At 48.3% G+C, this 20,865-nt stretch overlaps 1 protein-coding gene across 6 annotated transcripts in view; it reads left to right on the top strand.

Annotated features, from left to right (window-relative positions):
* Window positions 1-20,865, top strand: part of MARCHF6 (membrane associated ring-CH-type finger 6) — an 845,067-nt gene that overhangs the window by 532,018 nt on the left and 292,184 nt on the right. For all 6 annotated transcript variants that reach the window (XM_063922758.1, XM_063922754.1, XM_063922757.1 and 3 more), the window contains one exon: window positions 7,062-7,162. In XM_063922758.1, the coding sequence (XP_063778828.1) occupies window positions 7,062-7,162 (101 nt within the window). The remainder of the gene's footprint in view (window positions 1-7,061; window positions 7,163-20,865) is intronic.

Here is a 20,865-nt window from a genome sequence, read left to right as displayed (position 1 = left end):
TACTTTCTCTAAAACAGATGCTATATATCTAGCTTTCTTATTCAGGGTCCATGGTCTCCACAGGGTTAACAGTGGGGTGTGGATAGTGGAGACCAGGATCAGGCACCTAACAGCAAAGCCTGTGAGCCTCCCAGGATGCACTGGGCTCCTCTTTCCTAATACCCCGCTCACATACTCAGGCACTTCAGTATTTGTTTGGTGCCAGCAGGAACTGGTCATCGCTGAACAGTGGGGCTGCATCATGCAGCCCAAACTTTCTTATTTTCACTTTTAACTTGTTACTCTACTGAGCATACAGTGCTTGGCAGTCCAGGGGACGTCAGTGCTGATACTCCAGCACCCCCACCAGAGCCGCAACACTACGCCTGGGTAGGTGATTTTGGCAGGACCCCCTGGCAACCTTTAACTAGCAGGGTCACAGGAGCACCCAGGACTGCATCGGACACACTGGGGGACAGGTAAGATGGATTCCCACTTGTGGGACCTTCTTTTGTTGCAGTACTATGTCGCCTGTCCCAGGATATAGACCAGCGGCACGGACGTGTGTCCCAGACCGTTAACTGCCCTGCGGACACACTAGACCACCAGGTCACAATTTATACTGGCGCTGGGGACTTTTAGACAGTCCTGGAGAACCAGTGGTGGGTGTCAGCAAGGGGGTGTCAGCACTTCCCCAGTGGTTACTCCCCCAGCCCAGGGTGCCATTCCTCTGAGGACTTCCTGGGCTGCTCCTCCCTCACCCACTTTCCTCACTGAGACGCTGGGCAGCCATTGCAGAGCTCTGCAGGAGTCTTCAGCTGCAGCAGACCAGGCAGAGTTCTCTTAATCAGACTCCCCCTCAGGGGAAGAAGAGGTACAGTCCAAGATTAATGTGGCTGCTTTAGTCAGGACAGTTAAATTTTCACTTCCGCTTGAAGATACTGAACCAGCCCCAAAATCTAAAGATCCTCTGTTCAAACGACAGAAGGTAGTAGTAGTTGAGTTTCCACACTCCGATCACTTCTCGGATGCCAGGAAAGTTTACAGTTCTAAAAAAGACTAAGCTCCTTTTATCCATTACCCATATTGGACTGTGCAAATGGGAAAATCCACCTACACCGGATGCACATGTGACACGTTTAATTACAAGTTCCATTCTTTCAATCCCTACTGCATCCTCCCTTAAAGACCTTCCGGATAGACAATTGGATGTGTGTATTAAATCTTTATACTGCCTTACAGGGGCCACAGCCAGACGTGTTACAGCCTGGAAAATTGGGCTGACTCACTTGAACACCGTTTCACATCCGATCCCTAATTGCCATAATTCGTTCCTAATTGCCAACATTAGAGATTTGGCCTATTACTTTGGCGAAGCTGCTCTACTATTCTGTTATCCTCTAAGGCTTCAGCTGTTTCCATAACAGCACACCGCATAGTGTGGATCTGTTCATGGAAAGCAGATGGTGACACCAAGAAAGCCCTGGAAGCACTTCCATACGCAGACAAATACTGGACAAGATTGTCACTAACCTGGCAACCTCATAAACAGCTTGCCTACCTTCAGCTTCCTCAATGCAGCCTCGGACTTCATCCTTTCGTACACAGGGCAAGGCCAAAGGTCAGACCTTCGTAGATTGTCTCACACCGGCAAGGCCTTCATCCAAGCAAGCCTGGGCAGCTAGACGCCCAATTACCAAAACAGAGGATAAGCCCTCAGCCTGATGGGTCAGGCGTCCCCCTGGGAAACACCAGCGTTAAAGGTTCACTTCTACAGTTCACCCATGCATGGCGTCAACACAACAGACGCCTGGTTCCAATAAGTGAGCTCACAGGTACGCTTTCTCCTTCCTGTAGCACCTCCCGAGACAATAGTTTCCTACCACTCATCCAACAGACCTAGGCAAAGCACAGGTGCTGAAGGGATTAGTTACTCCTTACTACTGTCTGGTTTCATTATCCCTGTCTCAACAAGGACAGGAATTCAATTCTATACTTTTTTTTTTTTTTTTTTTTTTTTTTTTTTTGGGGGGGGGGGGGGTCCCATTGTCCCATTCTGAATCTAAAGTTGCTGAACAAATGCCTCAAGGTACCCAAACTCTACGCTCCATTGTCCTTGCTATGCGGCCTGGAGGCTTTATGGTCTCCCTGGATATACAGTTTGTATACCTCCTATGTACAATAAAATATGTAGGATAGAAAAGACGATGATGCTTGGTTGGATGAAAGCTGCCTAGGTAGATGATAATGTAGCAATGATATCCTTGAGCCACTGTATTAGAATCCTAGAGATGACTTTCTTGTAGGTCAAGTGAAAAGCAGTTGCTTGTAGCAATTCAATATAGAGTATGGGTGAAAAAGAGAAATGGAAAAGTGCAATAACGTTCACAATAATGTCATGTATTTCCATAAAATCTTAATGTCAGTATCCTCATAAAAGATAAAAAAATATATATTTTCCTTCACCACAAGGTTGGTGTAAAATTTGAATCGTACTGTACTTAGCTCCTGGCAAGGAGCCAAAGGAGTGAGTTAAAACAAGGGAGGGTCCTTCCGCCCCCCCCCCCCCCCCCCGCCCCCAAGCTTATCACCAGCGCCAGAGACACGGTAGATCCTTTGGATGCATATATGGACGCCAAATAACGCTGCATACCTCTGTGTACCTACTGTATAGCACCCTGTCCTCAACAGTATCTCCAAATTGTTATCCTGTGCCAGCATTTCCAATTCCAGGCCCTACCCTTCGGACTGTCTACAGCTCTCAGGGTGTTCACCAAACTCATGGCGGTGATGGTGGCTCATCTCCAACAGCAGGGCACAACCTCCTTCGTCTAGCACAGTCTTCAGACTAACTATACCAAGACCTCCAGGTGACAATGTAATTCCTGCAGAGTAATGGATGGCTGATCAACTGGGCCAAGTCTTCTCTAATCCCATTTCAGAGGATGCTCCATCTCTGAGATACTGGATGCCCAAATACAACACATCTTTCTTCATCAAGACAAGATGGCAGCATTGCAATTACGTATCCGAAACCTAATCTGTAGTCAAAGGGTCTCTATCAATTCGGCAATGCAGACCTTGGGCTCCATGGTATCCACCTTTGACATGGTGGAATATGCCCAGTTTCGCTCCAGGCCTCTACTGATACTTTCCGGACGGAATGGTGTAACCAAGCAGATCAAATCTCAGACCATGATCCTGCCTCAGGAGGTTCAGGCATCCCTCTCATGGTGGCTACACGCATCCAGCCTGGACAAGGGGTGACCATTCTGGATTCCACACTGGACACTTATCACAACAGATGCCAGCTTCTGGAGGTGCGGAGCTGGCACACATAGTCACTCCTTTCAGGGCTGCTGGTCTCTCACAGAAAAAAATCTTCCGATCAATGCCCTGGATCTTCGGACAGTGTACCAGGCTCTTCGAATGGCTCAATTCCTTGTACAGGGCTCTCCTGTACAAATCCAGTCAGACAACCCGATGGCAGTGGCTTATATCAAAATGAAGGGTTTCACTCGCAGTGGAGCAGCATTGCAGGGAAATAACTTGGATTCTCGCCTGGGCAGAGCTATCTCTTGTCCATTCTGCAGTCTTCATTCCGGGAGACCTCAACTAGGAAGCAGACTTCCTCAGTCGACAGGATGTGCACGACGGAAAGTAGTTTCTACACCCAGACATCTTTCAGATTCTGGTACACAAATAGGGTCTTCCATATGTGGCCCTTATGGCCTCCAGACACAACCACAAAGTGCCAGCGTATGGGGCCATGACGTGAGATCTAGAGGCATGCTTACTGGATACACTAACAGTCCTATGGACTTTTTGTCTTGCCTATCTCTTCCCTCCAGTATCCCTGCTTCACAGAGTACTGCACAAATTCAAATAGTAGGGTGATAACCATATTTGTGGTACCGGCATTGCCCAGACTCCATTGGTTCACGGATCTACAGTGTCTGTCCATAGACGAGCCCTTCACTCTACCTCCTCAACTGGACCTGTTCTCACAGATAATTTATAATTATAATAGTGAGAGAAAAAAGCTCCTCCCTAAGTTCCTGGGGGCCAAAACCCTGTGCTTAGCATCTCTGTACAGTATTTTCTATCTAGCCAGAACCCCGCACCCTGTGCAAGCTGGGTGGACAATTGGAGGGTCCCCGACACACAGTTGCTTACTGTTTCCCGTGCGGTGTCACATAAACTAGTGGTTGGTCTGCCCCAAAAGCCAAGAGTCTCCTCTTTTGTATGGTACTGGTCTCGAGTCTATGGGACATCCAGAACCGCAGATATTAGGGTGCAAAGTGGACCCATTTTCCCATAGACTCTAATGGGCCTGTTAATTCTTGGGGTTAGTATCCTCTGATAGCTAATCGTCTCCCCTACCATACCAACATAGTTCTGAGGTGATTTGACCCCCAGAACCGGAGATATTAAGCTTTTAGCCCATTTTAATGTAATTTAATAGCTCACATAAACCGAACGTCAATGGACCATTGCTTTAACACATTAGTTTGCGTCTGTATACACCATTTTTATTTATTGGTTTGTTTTTTTTTGGTCCCTGCAGAGAATATTTTACAGCATCTCTTAACTCCGCTGGTTAAACCACCCTCCCCTCTCACCCTTCCCCCTCCCCTGAGAGACTGATCTTTTCAGACAGAGTGTCGTGTTTACAGTAAAATTTCCAACACAGTAAGTAAATAAAGGGCTGATACTGTCGCTTTGGTTGGGGGAAAGGATTAGAGATGGCCAGATTGAATGTACTTTACACAGTACAGTACTTTGCTACGGATTTGCTTGTCAGAAGCCCCAATAGTTAGTTATTGAAACAGGTCTTTTCCTGTGTGCATAATTCTCTTGAATGTAAGGTTCTTAAATATATGAATATTCTAAAAAAAATATATATATATAATAAGTGACTAGAAGAAAAAACAAACAAAGGCATTCGCACTTTGGGAATCGAACCCAGAACTCTGAGCATGGGGTGCGGGATCCCTTCCCATGGGTTTTGCTGTATTGGCTACAAGAATTGGACGCTCACATACAGTACTGTATGCCTAACGTGAATGAACCATCGCTTTAACACGTTCATTTGCGTCTGTATACGCTATTATTTTTGATTAGTCTACAGGACTTTGACGCTCCTATAACCCTAACGTCAATGGACCATTGCTTTAACGCGTTCGCTTGCGTCTGTATACACTAATTTTTATTTATTTTTTTATTTTGACGCGCTCCGTGTGACCATTGGTCTGTGTGTTCAGTTTAGCAGTAACATTACAGTCGTCACTGACAATTTGCCAGAGCTTGTAGACCAATCCGCCGCTATTCGCTCTACAGTACTGGATTAGTGGAGCCTTAGCCACCCAGTGGTGAAGATGTGTATTACATGCTGCGTATGAAGTCCCTGTCCGTGCAACAACTGAACAACCTGAGCTATCGCTTAGGCGTGATTAATCCTCCGTTTAGGCGGAGAAACAGCAACGATGAGGGAGAATCCATCTGTATGTTGCTCTGCAGCCTGGCGCATTTGTCTTAGGCTGCAGTGCTGTGGTTAGAAAAACCTTGAGTGTTTATAGTATGTCTGAACTGAAAATGTACTTTAAATGAATTTGTGTAAAATAAGTTAAATGCAATTACCTTATGCTTTGTGAAGAACCCACACTATCCAGGTCCAGTGGGACCACCTTCCATTGGCAGCTGAATCAAAGTGTGATCAGAAGATGCAGGAGCTAGGAGTCACAGCCAGCTAATTACTGCAGTGGAGATCCAAAGATCTCCAGCTTGGTAGCAAGGAAACTGTTTCCTCAGGGACTGACTGCTTGTCCCATTTTCGATCAGAAAGAGAGCAGCATGCCCTTTAAGAGAATTATTCCTGGAAGTAAGTTTTGGGCAGTATGGATGGTGTAATGGTTAGCATTACTGCCTCACAGCTATGAGGTCAGGGGTTTGATTTTCACCACGGCCCTGACTGGTTAGAGTTTGTATATTCTCCCTGTGCTAGCGTGGGTTTCCTCCAGATACTCCACATCTGACAATCCAAAAATCTTCTGGTAGGTTAATTGGCTCCCTCACAAAAATTAGCCCTAATTTGTAAGTGTGTACATGTGTTTCTATATAAGTAGTGGAGAGAGAACACCTCCCACTCCAGACTTGAGTGACCATTTCCACAAGTGCTGTAATGCACAGATGAGTGATCACTCCCCACTGTCTATAAGGGCCAGTGCTAAATGTACATCCTAAGAACACATGCACATAGCTTGATTGCCAAAAGAGACCAGGGCAGACTCGCCAACCTGTAGTATTGAGTGTGGCAACTGGTTGAAAAGTGGCACATTAAATATATTTCCTTTGATCATATTGAGAGGATTGTTTTTCTGAAGAACATTTTTATGCTCCGACTGTCCTGGCTTGAGCCTAGTTTCTCCTCCAGCATCCAAGTGCAGCCTGGACCAGGGTAAGTGACCAGTGGGGAATTATCCTACACCAACCAGGAGATTTTACAGCTGTGCAACTACACATACCCAGAAGTAAGCGGTTCCAGATGTCGGATTAGGAGCCAGGCAGTGGTAGCAAGTTTCCCGCCCACATTATAGTGGGAGGAATCGGTGACAAGTGGCTACTAAAGGTGAAAGAGAATTCCTAGACCATAGGAGGGGTGAAGTAAGCCTGCTCAGGTATTAAAAAAAAAAAAAAAGTAATCTCCAATGTGCGATACATATCTTGAAAGCTTGGCAGAGTGAGGTCCTCTGGTTACATCAAGTGATAACTATAACTCAAAACCTAAGAGTCAGGTCAAGTAGGTGTTTTTATTAAATGCTACGTGGAAAACATGATTCATTACTACTGTATGCCCCTAAACATTGAGATCTCCTTTTGTTTATTTTACAGTAACAAGCTAGTAATTGGGTATTAACTTTAATGCATCGTGATATTTTTCAATGTTACATGTGATATTTTTCAATGTTACATGGATGTTCATATGTCCTGTGAATAGTAATTGTAAGGAATTGTGTGCAAAATGAAGTCAAAACAATGATTTTTCTGAAAGTGATTTAAGTATTTTGTATTTCCTTTCTCAGATAGTCTTTGGGTCTATTGTGCTGCTTATGCTCTGGCTTCCTATTCGTATTATCAAACACTTCCTGCCTACATTCTTACCATATAATGTGATGTTGTACAGGTGAGTAATGGTGATTATTTTTTGCACCAATGGACAAAAATGTTACTCTTTGTACAAGAGTAAATACATTGGGGGGGGGGGGGATCCAATTGTCCCTGCAATATTTATATGCACACCCCCCCCCCCCCCCCCCCCAAAAAAAAAAAAAAAAAAAAAAAAAAACTGGGGTGGTATTGTGATTTTTTATTTTTTTTTGCTCTGAAGAGCAGCAGTGAAATATCAAAGGGGAAAGTGGGTCAGGGGAGTACACGGAGAGGGGGGACAGAGGAACACATGGGGAGGAACAAGCCAGAGGTACACATAAATAGTGGGAGGCCAGAGGAATGCTTGGGGGAGGACAGGGGCACATATAGGGAGGAGAGAATATAGGCACATAAGAAGACAGAGGAACTCATGGGGAGGGGGGTGGGAGTTGCACATAGTGAGGTTAAGGGGTAGAGGCGTTCATGGGAAATACTTGCCTATATTACTGATGAGTTATGGAAGCAGGTGAAGGAGGAGCATTAAAGAGAGATGAGGTGGGGACATATGAGATTAATGAGCTGTGATGATTTCTTACCCAGTGAAGTGTTGCAGCAGACTGAAGCCTTCTATGATAGGAAGGAGGGACAGGGGAGTTGCAGCTAAGTCTGACAGGCTAAGATCTGCCTGTAACTAGGGCGTTTCGCAGGAGGGATCATCACTTTTGCGCTGCTGATATAACACACCACTCACTGTCCCTCACTAAATATTGCCCCAGCAGTACCCCATGTAACCCTGCCCCCATGTTTTCATACACCTAAACCAGGCACTCCCAACCGCGGTCCTCAAGGTACACCAACAGTGCAGGTTTTAGTGATATCCAGGCATTCAGCACAGATGGTAAATCAAAATAACTGAGGTACTAATTAAGTCACCTGGACTGTTGGTGTACCTTGAGGACCGAGGTTGGGAAACACTGACCTAAACCTTCCTCGACACATGCTCTATAAAATTGGGAAAATCGCTGCAAAATCCGTACAGCGTCTCTCAAGATTAGCCTGAACGAACAGACAGACACCAGGGATTCTCTCTCTCTCTCTCTCTCTCTCTCTCTCTCTCTCTCTCTCTCTCTCAGATAGATAGATAGATTGATACTGTAGATAGATACACAGTGCATCCGGAAAGTATTCACAGTGCTTTACTTTTTCCACATTTTGTTATTTTACAGCCTTATTCCAAAATGGAATAAATTCATTTTTTCCCTCAAAATTCTACACACAATACCCCATAATGGCAACATGAAAAAAGTTTTATTTTTAGATTTTTGCAAATTTATTAAAAATAAACTTAAGAAATCACATGTACATAAGTAATCACAACCTTTGCCATGAATCTCAAAATTGAGCTCAGGTGCATCCTGTTTCCACTGATCATCCTTGAGATGTTCCTACAGCTTAATTGGAGTCCACCTGTGGTAAATTCAGTTGATTGGACATGATTTGGAAAGGCACACACCTGTCTATATAAGGTCCCACACTTGACAGTGCATGTCTGAGCACAAACCAAGCATGAAGTCAAAGGAATGATCTGTAGACCTCCGAGACAGGATGGTCTCAAGGCACAAATCTGGGGAAGGGTACAGAAAAATGTCTGCTGCTTTGAAGGTCCCAATGAGCACAGTGGCCTCCATAATCCATAAATGGAAGAAGTTCGGAACCACCAGGACTCTTCCTAGATCTGGCTGGCCGTCTAAACTGAGCGATCGGGGGAGAAAGGCTCTAGTCAGTGAGGTAGCCAAGAACCTGTTGTTCACTCTGTCAGAGCTACAGCATTCCTCTGTAGAGAGAGGAGAACCTTCCAGAAGGACAACCATCTCTACAGCAATCCACCAATCAGGCCTGTATGGTAGAGTGGCCAGACGGAAGCCACTCCTTGCAAAAAAGCACATTGCAGCCCGCCTGGAGTTTGCCAAAATGTACCTGAAGGACTCTCAGACCGTGAGAAACAAAATTCTTTGGCCTGAGACAAAGATTGAACTCTTTGACGTGAATGCCAGTAGTCATGTTTGGAGGAAACCAGGCACTGCTGATCACCAGGCCAATTCCATGCCTACATTGAAGCATGGTGGTGGCAGCATCATGCTGTGGGGATGTTTTTCAGCGGCAGGAACTGAGCGATTAGTCAGGATAGAGGGAAAGATGAATGCAGCAATGTACAGAGACATCCTGGATGAGAACCTTCTCCAGAGCATTCTTGACCTCAGACTGGGGCGATGGTTCACAACGACCCTAAGCACACAGCCATGATATCAAAGGAGTGGCTTCAGGACAACTCTGTGAATGTTCTTGAGTGGCTCAGCCAAAGCCCAGACTTGAATCCGATTGAACATCTTTGACGAGATCTGAAAGTGGCTGTACACGGACGCTTCCCATCCAACCTGATGGAGCTTGAGTGGTGTTGCAAAGAGGAATTCCTAGCTACGCCTCCTCTATAACCCAGCCTCCGTTCACAGGAGCTCGGTTTTGTAGTTTGTGTCATGCAGTAAGCAGGCACATAACAGGGGGGTCTGCTCCAGCAGCACTGAGAGAAGCTTTTAAAGAATATTGAAGACTTCAAGGGCTGCAGCAGAGACACTGTGTTAGATGTCAGTCAGGCATCTCCTGCTGCAGCTCCATCACCTCCCCCAGCGGCTCTGTACATTTCTGCGCCCTGGTTGCCGGGTACCTAAAGCGGAGGCTCCGGTTTTCTTTTAAGTTAGTCACACACTCGACCGCTGCTCTCCCGGATCGCATGGCCGCACTCAGGGAGGAGGTAAGGGGTCCGCTTGACGGGACCCGCTGTAAATTGCGATCCCGCGCGGCAGGTCGCGCGCGCTGGCGTGGACACTGTGGTAGTACAGGGACCCCACTAGACCACCAGGGCATGGGCACAGGTCTGTTTTCTCTCATAAAACCGTTTTATTAGGCCCCCAGTACCCGGTGGTGAAGTCCAGCAGGGGGATAAAGCTTTGACCTGTAGCCCCTCCCCCCAGCCCCAGGGCGCCATTTAGAGTAAATGTTCCTGATCTGGAGCTGCATATCTCTCTCTCCTTCACTCCCTGTCAGCGTTTGGGCGCCATTATAGCAAGCAGAGCTGATCCTGGGACTGTTTGGGCAAATACTATTCTGTAAAGCCGCCTGCCTGTCAGCGCTGTGCTTTTTACAGGACACTTAAGTATTGTACATGTCTGCTGACAGTGTTAAGTAAAAGTGCATTTCTGCTGCGGGGTACACTGGGCTCCACAAGGAATTACATCGGGGTGTAGAGTAGGATCTTGATCCGAGGCACCAATAGGCTCAAAGCTTTTGACTGTTCCCAAGATGCACAGCGCCGCCTTCTCTATAACCCTGCCTCCATGCCAGTGAGCTCAGTTTTTAAGTTGGTGCCTTGCAGTATGCAGGCACTTTACAGGTGGCTGCCTTAAGCAGCGTTTTTCAAAGTAATTTTAATGACTAAGGTACAGAAGTTTGTTTGAAGACTTCAAGTGCTGCTGCTGGTAAAGTCTTAGAGACTTTTCAGCGTGCAACTCCATCACCCCCAGGCGGCGCTGTATACTCCCGCGCCGGGGTTGCCGGTTCACTGCAGCAGAGACAAAGGCTTCTTCCTAACTGAGTAACACTCCGCCGTCTCCGGGATCGCGGGGCCGCAGACCAAGGGGAGGTAAAGGGCTTCTGTGCTGCGCTTTATTGCGATCCAGCGTGGCCGTGGGCACGCACTGATTACTGGGCAGCTTGCTCCACTAGACACCAGGGTAGTATTTGGGAAACAGGTCAGGGGGATTTAGTACAATTCCCCCGTTTTATGTTCTGCCCGCTCACCCGGTGGGGATGCCAGCAGGGGGAGCAGGCCGGACCTGAGGCCCCTCCCCCAGCCCCAGGGCGCCATTTCTACAATGTTCCCGTCCTGGAGCTGCCTCCTTCTCCTTCACTCCTTGTCTGCGGCCATTACAGCTTGAGCCTTGCTGTTCCTGGGACTGCTGGGGCAAATCCTCTGTGGAACCGCCTGACTGCCAGTGCTGTGCTTCCTACAGGACACTTGAGTATTCTACCTGTCACTGCGACTGTGTTAGTTAAGAAAGAGTGCATACTGTCAGGGTTGTGTGGTACAAACACCCTGTGATATACATCCAGTGCTTACTGTGTTTGTTATTTCTGCTGCAGGGTACACTGGGCTCCACAAGGAAAGACATAGGGATGTAGAGTAGGATATTGATCCGAGGCACCAACAGGCTGAAAAGCTTTGACTGTTCCCAGAATGCATAGCTCTGCCGCCTCTATAACCCCGCCTCCCTGCACAGGAGCTCAGTTTTGTAGTTGGTGCCGCAGATAGCAGGCAGATAACAGAGGGTCTGCGCTAGGCAGCCCTGAGAAGAGCTTTTAAGAAGAAAAGTGAAGACTTCAAGGGCAGCACCAGTGTGTATATGTCTTCTGACATTCACTGCTGCAGCTCCATCTCTCCCCAGAGGCGCTGTACACTCCCGAGCCCTGGTTGCCGGGTAACTACAGCAGGAGGCTCCGGTTTTCCATGGTCGGGCAAACACGACGGGGGCTCTCCGGGATCGTGTGGCTGTGCTTCGGGAGGTGGTGAGTGGGTCCCGCTTGCGGGACCAGTACTTTATCGCGAACCGGCGCGGTCAGTAGGAGGCGGGCCGCGCGCGCTGGCGGTGGACACTGTGGCAGTACAGGCGATCCCACTAGATCACCTGGGCATGGGTGCAGGTCAGGTTTTCCCTTAAAACCATTTTAATAGTAGCCCACAGTACCCGGTGGTTTTGCCAGCAGGGGGATAAGGCTTAGACCTGGAGCCCCTCCCCCAGCCCCAGGGCGCCATTTCCCGCAAATGTTCCTACCCTGGAGCTGCATATCTGTCTCTTCCTCACTCCCTGTCAGTGTCTGGGCGCCATTTCTCTCAGCTACACTGTTCCTGGGACTGCTTGGGCAAATCCTCCTGTGTAAAGCAGCCTGGTTGTCAGCGCTGTGACTTTACATGACACGTAAGTATTCTACCTGCGTATTAGACAGTGCTAGTTAAGAAAGAGTGCATTTATTCAGGGTTTTCTAGTACAATTACCCTGTGATATAACACTGCACAGTAAGAACTGGATGTATATCTATTGACTACATAGCTATATAAGCTGGTCTAGTGCAGTATTATTGTTAGTAATAACCTCTGCATTGTAGAACTGTGACTATATGTGTGTGCATTAGCTTGCTGAGTGGTTTCCATTTTATGTCTCTCACTCAACTTGCTATCCCTATATTCTATAACCTGAGGGGGCTTGGTGCATGAGGTTTTATTATAATATAGGATGTTCACAAGATATACTCTAATACGTATTTTTCTCTGTGATTTTAGTCACCATATCTCTCCTGAATCCTTGCTTGTGCTGACTACACTGTGCAGGGGTTTGGGTAAGAGGTATTGTGCTGCTGCCAATTGTACTGTGTTACCTGATACTGCAAGTTATATCATGTCTGCTTCTGAAGGTAACTGTTCTGGGGCGGAACACACTGTAGGTGTTGCTGAAGCCACAGACCCATATGAGGAGAATATAGCAGCTGTGGGTTCTGGTTCTGGGGGCTCCTTGCCCCCCAGTGGGACTGTGGCAACAGAGGTCCATAATGACCGACCGTGGGCTGCTTTTTCCACGCTTCTCCATAAGCTAGTTAATAAACTAACACCCCCTATGGGACCCCCAATGCCGGTACAACCGTATGTGGTCCCTGCAGCTAACCCGCCGTGGGCGGATAATTTATCTGCTCAGTTGAAGAAGTTGAACCAGTCCCTGACTACTAAAAAGTCTGACCCTCGCCTAAGCCCAAGGGGTCCTCTACGCGAGCTCTTATCTCCTCACAATCCACGGCTGTCACTGACACCTCGTCTGATGAAGATGGCACTTACACTGACCCCACAGATTCTGACTCAGATACTGCTGATGGGGAGGGTGGTTCACATGTGAATGTTCCTGATCTTTTGGAGGCTATTAAGTTGATTTTACAGATTACGGATGATCCCGAGCCATCCGTCCCTCCTAAGAAACCAGATAGGTTCAAGCGTCAGTAGGTGGTTAAACAAGTTTTACCTCACTCTGACCACCTAGTGGATATACGTCAGGAACCCTGACAAAGCCCGGGTAAGAAGTTTGTGCCTCAAAAGAAGATGCTTGCTCGCTATCCCCTCGTGCCAGAGTTGTCTAAAAATTGGGAAACTCCTCCTCCAGTAGACTCGCATTTGGCTAGGATGGTGGTTTCCTCAGCTCTACCTGTCACTACCGTCACGTCTCTAAAAGAGCCTACGTATAAACGTGTTGAGGGTTTTCTGAAAGCGATTTACACCCTCACGGGTGCTGCACAAAGGCCCACTATTGCAGCAACATGGGCTGCAGAGGCTATTGAAGCATGGGCCTTGGAGTTAGAAGCTGAAATCTCTTCTGACCATGCTAGACAATGCTTGTCATATATTGTCACAGCGTCTCGCTCTATTAAAGAGGCGGCTTCTGATGCCGGTATCCTAGCAGCCAAGGCCTCTACTACATCAGTCCTGGCCCGCCGGATTTTGTGGCCGAGATCCTGGACTGTGGATCTGGACTCTAGAAAAACCCTGGAGGTACTCCCTTTCAAGGGAGATATTCTGTTTGGGGAGGACTTAAATAAGATTGTGGCTGATTTGGCTACTGCCAAAACTGCCTGTCTGCCAAGTAACGCTCCTTCTGTGTCGAAGGCTAAGGGTACTTCCTTTCGCCCTTCAGGTAAAGCAAAAGGTCAGGCGTACAACAAGCAGGCCCGCACTTCCAAACCTGGTAAGCCGAAGCCCAGAAGAGCCTGCTTCCAAGACCGATAAGCCTGCCGCATGACGGGGCGGGCCTCCCCCTGGGGGATCCCAGGGTGGGGGGCCGGCTTCTAGGGTATACCCAGGAATGGTTGAAGACCACTTCAGATGCCTGGGTACGGGAAGTAGTCACTCGAGGTTACGGCCTTCAAAAACCGACCCCCTCATCGATTTTGGACCAGACAAAGGCAAACACTCTACATTCGGTGGTACAGACCCTCCTGGATACAGGAGTCGTAGTACAGGTGCCTCTTGCTCAGAGGTGCCGGGGGTACTATTCTCCGCTGTTTCTGGTCCCGAAACAGAATGGGTCCTCCCGGCCCATTCTCAACCTCAAGGCATTGAACAGGTTTGGTAAAGTTTCCAAGTTCCATATGGAAACCCTTTGCTCTATAGTTCTGGCCTTGGAACCTGGGGACTGCATGGTCTCCCTGGACATACAGGATGCTTACCTGCATATTCCTATAGCAATGTCACATCAGCAATACCTGAGGTTTGCGATTGGCAACCTCCATTATCCGTTTCGGGCGTTACCTTTTGGTTTAACAACGGCTCCGCGAGTCTTCACCAAAGTTATGGCGGTGATGACGGTGGTACTCCACCGTCAAGGGGTCAGGATACTGCCGTATCTGGACGACTTGTTGATCCTAGTAAATTCTCCAGAACTTCTCCTACGTCATCTGGATATGACTGTCCGGTTTCTACAAGCCCACGGGTGGCTCATCAACTGGAAGAAATCCTCCCTGGTCCCTGCTCAGGGCATGGTGCACCTGGGAGCGCTATTAGACACTCACAACCAGCGGTTGTTCTTGTCTCAGGATAAAGTCCTGAAGCTTCAGGACAGGATTCGTTGCTTCCTTTCTCGTCCGCAAGTGTCAATACATTCGGCAATGCAGGTGCTGGGCCTCATGGTATCAGCATTCGACTTTGTGGAGTATGCTCAATTCCATTCTCGCCCCCTCCAGAAACTGATTCTGGCCAAGTGGGACGGCCTGCCTCACCGGATCAGGTCTCACATGATCTCATTAACTCTGGAGGTCTGTCTGTCGCTTCTCTGGTGGCTCCAGGACCGACAATTGTGCAGGGGCCGTCCATTCTGGATATCCGACTGGTTCCTGTTGACAACTGATGCCAGTCTAAGAGGTTGGGGTGCGGTGCTGGAGCAACACTCCCTTCAGGGTCGGTGGACCAAGGAGGAATCTCCTCTCGATCAACATTCTGGAATTGCGGGCGGTCTTCAATGCATTGAACCTGGCCCAGCATTTAATTCAGAACTGTCCTGTTCAAGTACAGTCGGACAACACCACCACAGTGGCTTACATAAATCATCAAGGCGGCACTCTAAGCCGTTTGGCAATGAAGGAGGTCTCACGGATTCTACATTGGGCGGAACGCCATCTACCGGCCTAATTGGCAATAGTCATGCCGGGAGTCCTGAATTGGGAAGCGGACTTTCTCAGTCGCCAGGACGTGCATGCCGGCGAGTGGGGCCTCCATCCAGAAATGTTTCAACTCCTAGTGGAAAAGTGGGGCCTTCCAGACGTAGATCTGATGGCGTCTCAACACAATCACAAGGTTCCGGTCTTCGGAGCAAGGACAAGGGATCCTCGAACAGCATTCATGGATGCGCTGGCGGTGCCGTGGAGGTTTCGACTGCCATACGTGTTCCCTCCGGTGTCCCTCCTGCCCAGGGTAATTCGGAGGTTCAAGCAAGAAAAAGGAAATCTGCTTCTCATAGCTCCAGCGTGGCCCAGACGGCACTGGTTCTCCGACCTGCAAGGCCTATCGTCAGAGCGTCCAATTCTATTTCCACAACGCCCAGACCTCCTCGTTCAGGGCCCCTGTGTCTACCAGGACCTAGCCTGACTGTCTTTGACGGCGTGACCCTTGAAGCTTCCGTCTTTTTTCTGAGGCGGTCATTAAAACTATGTTGCAGACCCGGAAACCGGCTTCGGTTTGGATTTACTATAGTGTCTGGCATTCTTACTTTGTTTGGTGCGCATCTAACAATTATGACGCTTCCAAGTTTAGTATAGCCAAGTTGTTGGCTTTTCTTCAGCAGGGCCTGGACTTAGGCCTGCGTCTGGCCTCCCTCAAGGTTCAAATATCTGCCTTGTCGGTGTGGTTTCAGAGAAAAATTGCGACCTTACCTGATGTGTATACCTTTACTCAGGGTGTGTTGCATATCCAACCTCCCTATGTCCCGCCTGTGGCTACTTGGGACTTGTCAGTGGTTTTGGAGGCGCTATAAGAGTCTCCGTTTGAACCTCTTGGTTCAGCTGATCTTAAGTGGCTTTCCCTTAAGGTGGTGTTTCTGCTGGCTATTGCTTCAGCTAGAAGAGTGTCTGATTTGGGGGACTTGTCCTGTAGTTCCCCATATCTGATATTTCACTGTGACCGGGCGGTTCTTAGGACTCGTCCCGGATATTTACCTAAGGTGGTTTCTTCGTTCCACCTTAACAAGGAGATAGTGGTTCCGGCACTTGTTTCTCCTGATCTGTCTCCCAAAGAGCGGTCTTTGGATGTGGTACGGGCTCTCCGTATCTATGTGAAGAGAACTGCTTCTCTTAGGAAATCTAATTCTCTCTTTGGGGGTAATAATGAGTTGATCGCAGCAGCAAGTTTGTTAGCAATTGGGCAAAACCATGTGCACCGCATGGGGGGGCAGATATAACATTTGCAGAGAGAGTTAGATTCATGTGCATGAAAGCCCACGGGTGGCTGGTCAACTGGAAGATATCCTCCCTGGTTCCTGCTCGGAGCGTGTTACATCTGTGAGCGTTATTGGACACTCACAGCCAACGGTTGTTCCTGTCTCAGGAGAAAATCCTGAAGCTTCAGGATAGGATTCGATTCGTCCTATCTCGTCCGCAAGTGTTGATACATTCGTCAATGCAAGTGCTGGGTCTCATGGTGGAGTATGCTCAGTTCCACTCTCGCCCTCTGCAGAAGTTAATTCTGACCAAGTGGGGTGGCCTGCCTCACCGGATAAGATCTCACATGATTTCATTATCTCTGGAGGTCCGCCTGTCACTGAGCTGGTGGCTGCAGGACCATCAATTGAGCAGGGGCCGTCCGTTCTGGATATCCGACTAGGTGCCAGTCTGAGGGGTTGGGGCGCGGTGTTGGAACAATTCTCTCTTTAGGGTCGGTGGACCAAAGAGGAATCTCTGCTCCCGATAAATATTCTGGAACTGCGGGCAGTGTTCAATACGTTGACACTGGCCCAGCATCTCATTCAGAACAGACCTGTTCAGGTGCAATCGGACAACGCTACCATTGTGGCGTACATAAATCATCAGGGCGGCACACGAAGCCACATGGCAATGAGGGAAGTATCAAGGATTCTTCAGTGGGCGGAATGCCATCTGCCGGCCATATCAGTTGTGTTCATTCCGGACATTCTGAACTGGGAGGTGGACTATTTTAGTCGTCAGGACGTGCACGCCGGAGAATGGAGCCTACATCCAGAGGTGTTTCAACTTTTCGTGGACAAGTGGGACCTCCCAAATGTGGACCTGATTGCGTCTCGACACAATCACAAGGTTCCGGTCTTTGGAGCAAGTACAAGGCATCCTCAAGCAGCGTTCATGGATGCTTTGTCAATCCCATGGAACTTTTGGCTGCCGTACGTGTTCCCTCCGGTGTCACTCCTGCCCAGAGTAATACGGAAGTTCAAGCAAGGAGGAGGAAACCTACTTCTGCTAGCTCCAGCGTGGTCCAGACGGCACCGGTTCTCCGATCTACAGGGCCTCTCGCTAGATTGTCCACTTCTGCTTCCACAACGACCAGACCTCCTCGTTCAGGGCCCTTGTGTTTACCTTGAAGCTTCCGTCCTGAGGGCCAAGGGTTTTTCTGAGGCGGTCGTTCAAACTATGTTGAAGGCCCGTAAGCCGGCTTCTGCTCGGGTTTACCATAGGGTTTGGAATGCTTACTTTACTTGGTGTGTATCTCACAGTTATGACCTTTTCAAGTTTAGCACGGCCAGACTGTTGGCCTTCCTACAACAGGGATTGTACTTGGGCCTGCGTCTGGCCTTCCTCAAGGTTCACATTTCTGCCTTGTCGGTTTGGTTTCAGAGAAAGATTGCCACCCTACTTGATGTCCATACATTCACTTAGGGTGTGTTGAGGATTCAGCCTCCTTATGTGCTGCCTATGGCCCCTTGGGACTTGTCGTGGTTTTGTAGGCCTTGCAAGTGTCTCTGTTTGAACCTCTTGTCTCTGCTGACCATATGTGGCTTTCCCTTAAGGTGCTATTTTTACTGGCTATTGCTTCAGCTAGAAGGGTCTTGGACTTGGGTGCCTTGTCCTGCAAGTCTCCCTATTTGATTTTTCACCGTGACCGGGCGGTTCTTCGAACGCGGCCAGGTTATTTGCCTAAGGTGGTGTCTTCCTTCCACCTTAACCAGGCGATTGTGGTTCCGGCCTTTAATTATCCTGAGATAAAGAACGGTCTTTGGATGTGGTACGGGCTCTCCGTGTCTCTGTGAAGAGAACTTTCTCCATCAGGAAATCTGATTCTCTTTTTGTATTGTTTGGTTTTCACAAATGTGGCTGGCCTGCTTGTAAGCAGACCCTGGCTAGATGGATTAGAATGGAGATTGCACATGCTTATGTACAGGCTGGTCGTCCAGCTCCTGCTACCATTAAGGCCCATTCTACTCGGTTGGTTGGATCTTCTTGGGCAGCCCACCGTGGTACGACCTTTGAACAGTTCTGCAAGGCAGCTACGTGGTCCTCAGGGAACACATTTCTAAGGTACTATGCCTTCGATTCCACCGCTTCCCAGGATGCTTCCTCTGGACGCCGGGTTCTTGTGCCCGCTACAGTGCGTCCCCTCCCGTGAGGAATTGCTTTTGGACATCCCCAATGTAATTCCTTGTACTGCACAGCTGAAAACAAGATTTATGGTAAGAACTTACCGTTGTTAAATCTCTCTCTGTGAGGTGCACTGGGCTCCACAAGACGCCCACCCTGACGCACTTTGCTTTTTTGAGTTGGTATTGGCATAGCCGCTGACACCCTCTACTGCGGTGAGTGTGTGGTGTAATTGGCTACGATCGGTTGTCGTCTCTGGTACCTGCTACTGCATTGGGCTGGTTAACAAAACTGAGCTCACTGGCATGGAGGCGGGGTTATAGAGGAGGTGGTGCTGTGCATCTTGGGAACAGTCGAAAGCTTTGAGCCTGTTGGTGCCTTGGATCAAGATCCTACTGTACACCCCGATGTAATTCCTTGTGGAGCCCAGTGTACCTCGCAGAAAGAGATTTAACAATGGTAAATTCTTAACATAAGTATCGTTTGTCAGGGTTATTTAGTACAAGTACCCTGTGATATACATCCAGTCTTTACTGTGCATTGTTATATCTATTAAGTGTATAGCTATACATACTGTAGTATTACTCTGCATTGCTAGTCCAGTGCAGTTTTATTGCATGTCATAATTTCTGCATTGTACAAACTTTGACTTTGTGTGTGTGTGCATATAGCTGCTGTGTGAATCCATTTTGTGTATCTCACTCAGATTGCTACCCCTTTATTCTATAACCTGACGGGGCTAAGTGTGTCAGGTTTATCATAATATAGGCAGTTCACAGGATATACTCGGTGTGTCTTTTTCTCTGTGATTTTTAGTCACCATATACCTCTTGAATTCCCTGTTTGTGCTGATACACTACACAGGGGGTTCTTGTCAGGTATTGTGCTGTTGATATTGTGTTGCCTTGCATTGAGCTTTTGATTTATGTCAGCTACAAGGGGCAATGGAGCTGGGGCTGATCCCACATTGCATGGTGTTGACGCTGCAGACACATTTGAGGATAACATAGCAGGGTACAGGTTCTGGGGGTTCCTTACCCCCCAGTGGGTTTGTAGCAACGGGGGTGCAAAATGAACCACCTTGGGCTACCTTCTCCACATTATTGAATACGCTGGTAACTAGACTAACGCCCCCTATGGGACCTCCTGTGCCGGTACAACCGCTTATGGTCCCCGCGGTTTACCCGCCATGGGCAGATCAACTGTCCAATCAGTTACAGCAATTGAACCAATCACTGCTCAAAAGTCTAACCCTCGCCTTCCTATGACCAAGGGGTCCACTAAGCGGGCAATTACTTCCTCACAATCCACCAACATCCCAGACACCTCGTCTGATGAGGATGGTGTTTATACGGACCCCACAGATTAAGATCCTGATGCTTCTGATGGGGAAGTTGTTTCGCAGGTGGATATTCCTGACTTGTTAAAGGCTATCAGGCTCATTCTTCAGGTTGATGATAAATTGGAGCCTGACACTGCCCCTAAGAAAACCGGACAGGTTTAAATGTCAGAGGGTGGTTAAACAAGTTTTACCTCACTCTGAACATGTAGTTGACATACATCAGGATTCCTGGGAAAACCCAGGAAAGAAGTCCACCCCTCACAAGAAGATGCTGGCTCGCTACCCCTTCGCTGCAGAGCTTAATAAAAATTGGGAAACGCCCCCACCAGTGGATTCGCAAGTGGCGCGACTGGTAGTATCCTCAGCTCTGCCTGTAACTACAGTCACGTCCTTGAGAGAATCGACGGACAAGCGCGTGGAGGGTTGTTTGAAGGAAATCTACACCCTAAACGGTGCGGTGCATAGGCCCACTATTGCACCTACATGGGCGGCAGAAGCTGTGCAAGCGTGGGCTCAGGAGCTGAAGGTGGAGTTGCCTTCCAATGCTTCTGATCATGCTAGACAATGCCTGTCGTATATTGTTACAGCGTCTCATTACATTAAAGAGGCGGCTTCTGATGCCGGTATTCTGACGGCCAAGGCTTCTACTACGTCCATTTTGGCTCGCAGAATGGAGGTACTCCCCTTCAAAAGAGACATTCTTTTCGGAGAAG

This window comes from Pseudophryne corroboree, chromosome 5 (assembly GCF_028390025.1).
Source record: "Pseudophryne corroboree isolate aPseCor3 chromosome 5, aPseCor3.hap2, whole genome shotgun sequence".
In the NCBI taxonomy this organism is placed as follows: Eukaryota; Metazoa; Chordata; class Amphibia; order Anura; family Myobatrachidae; genus Pseudophryne; species Pseudophryne corroboree.
This window is presented reverse-complemented; position numbering and strand designations above follow the sequence as displayed.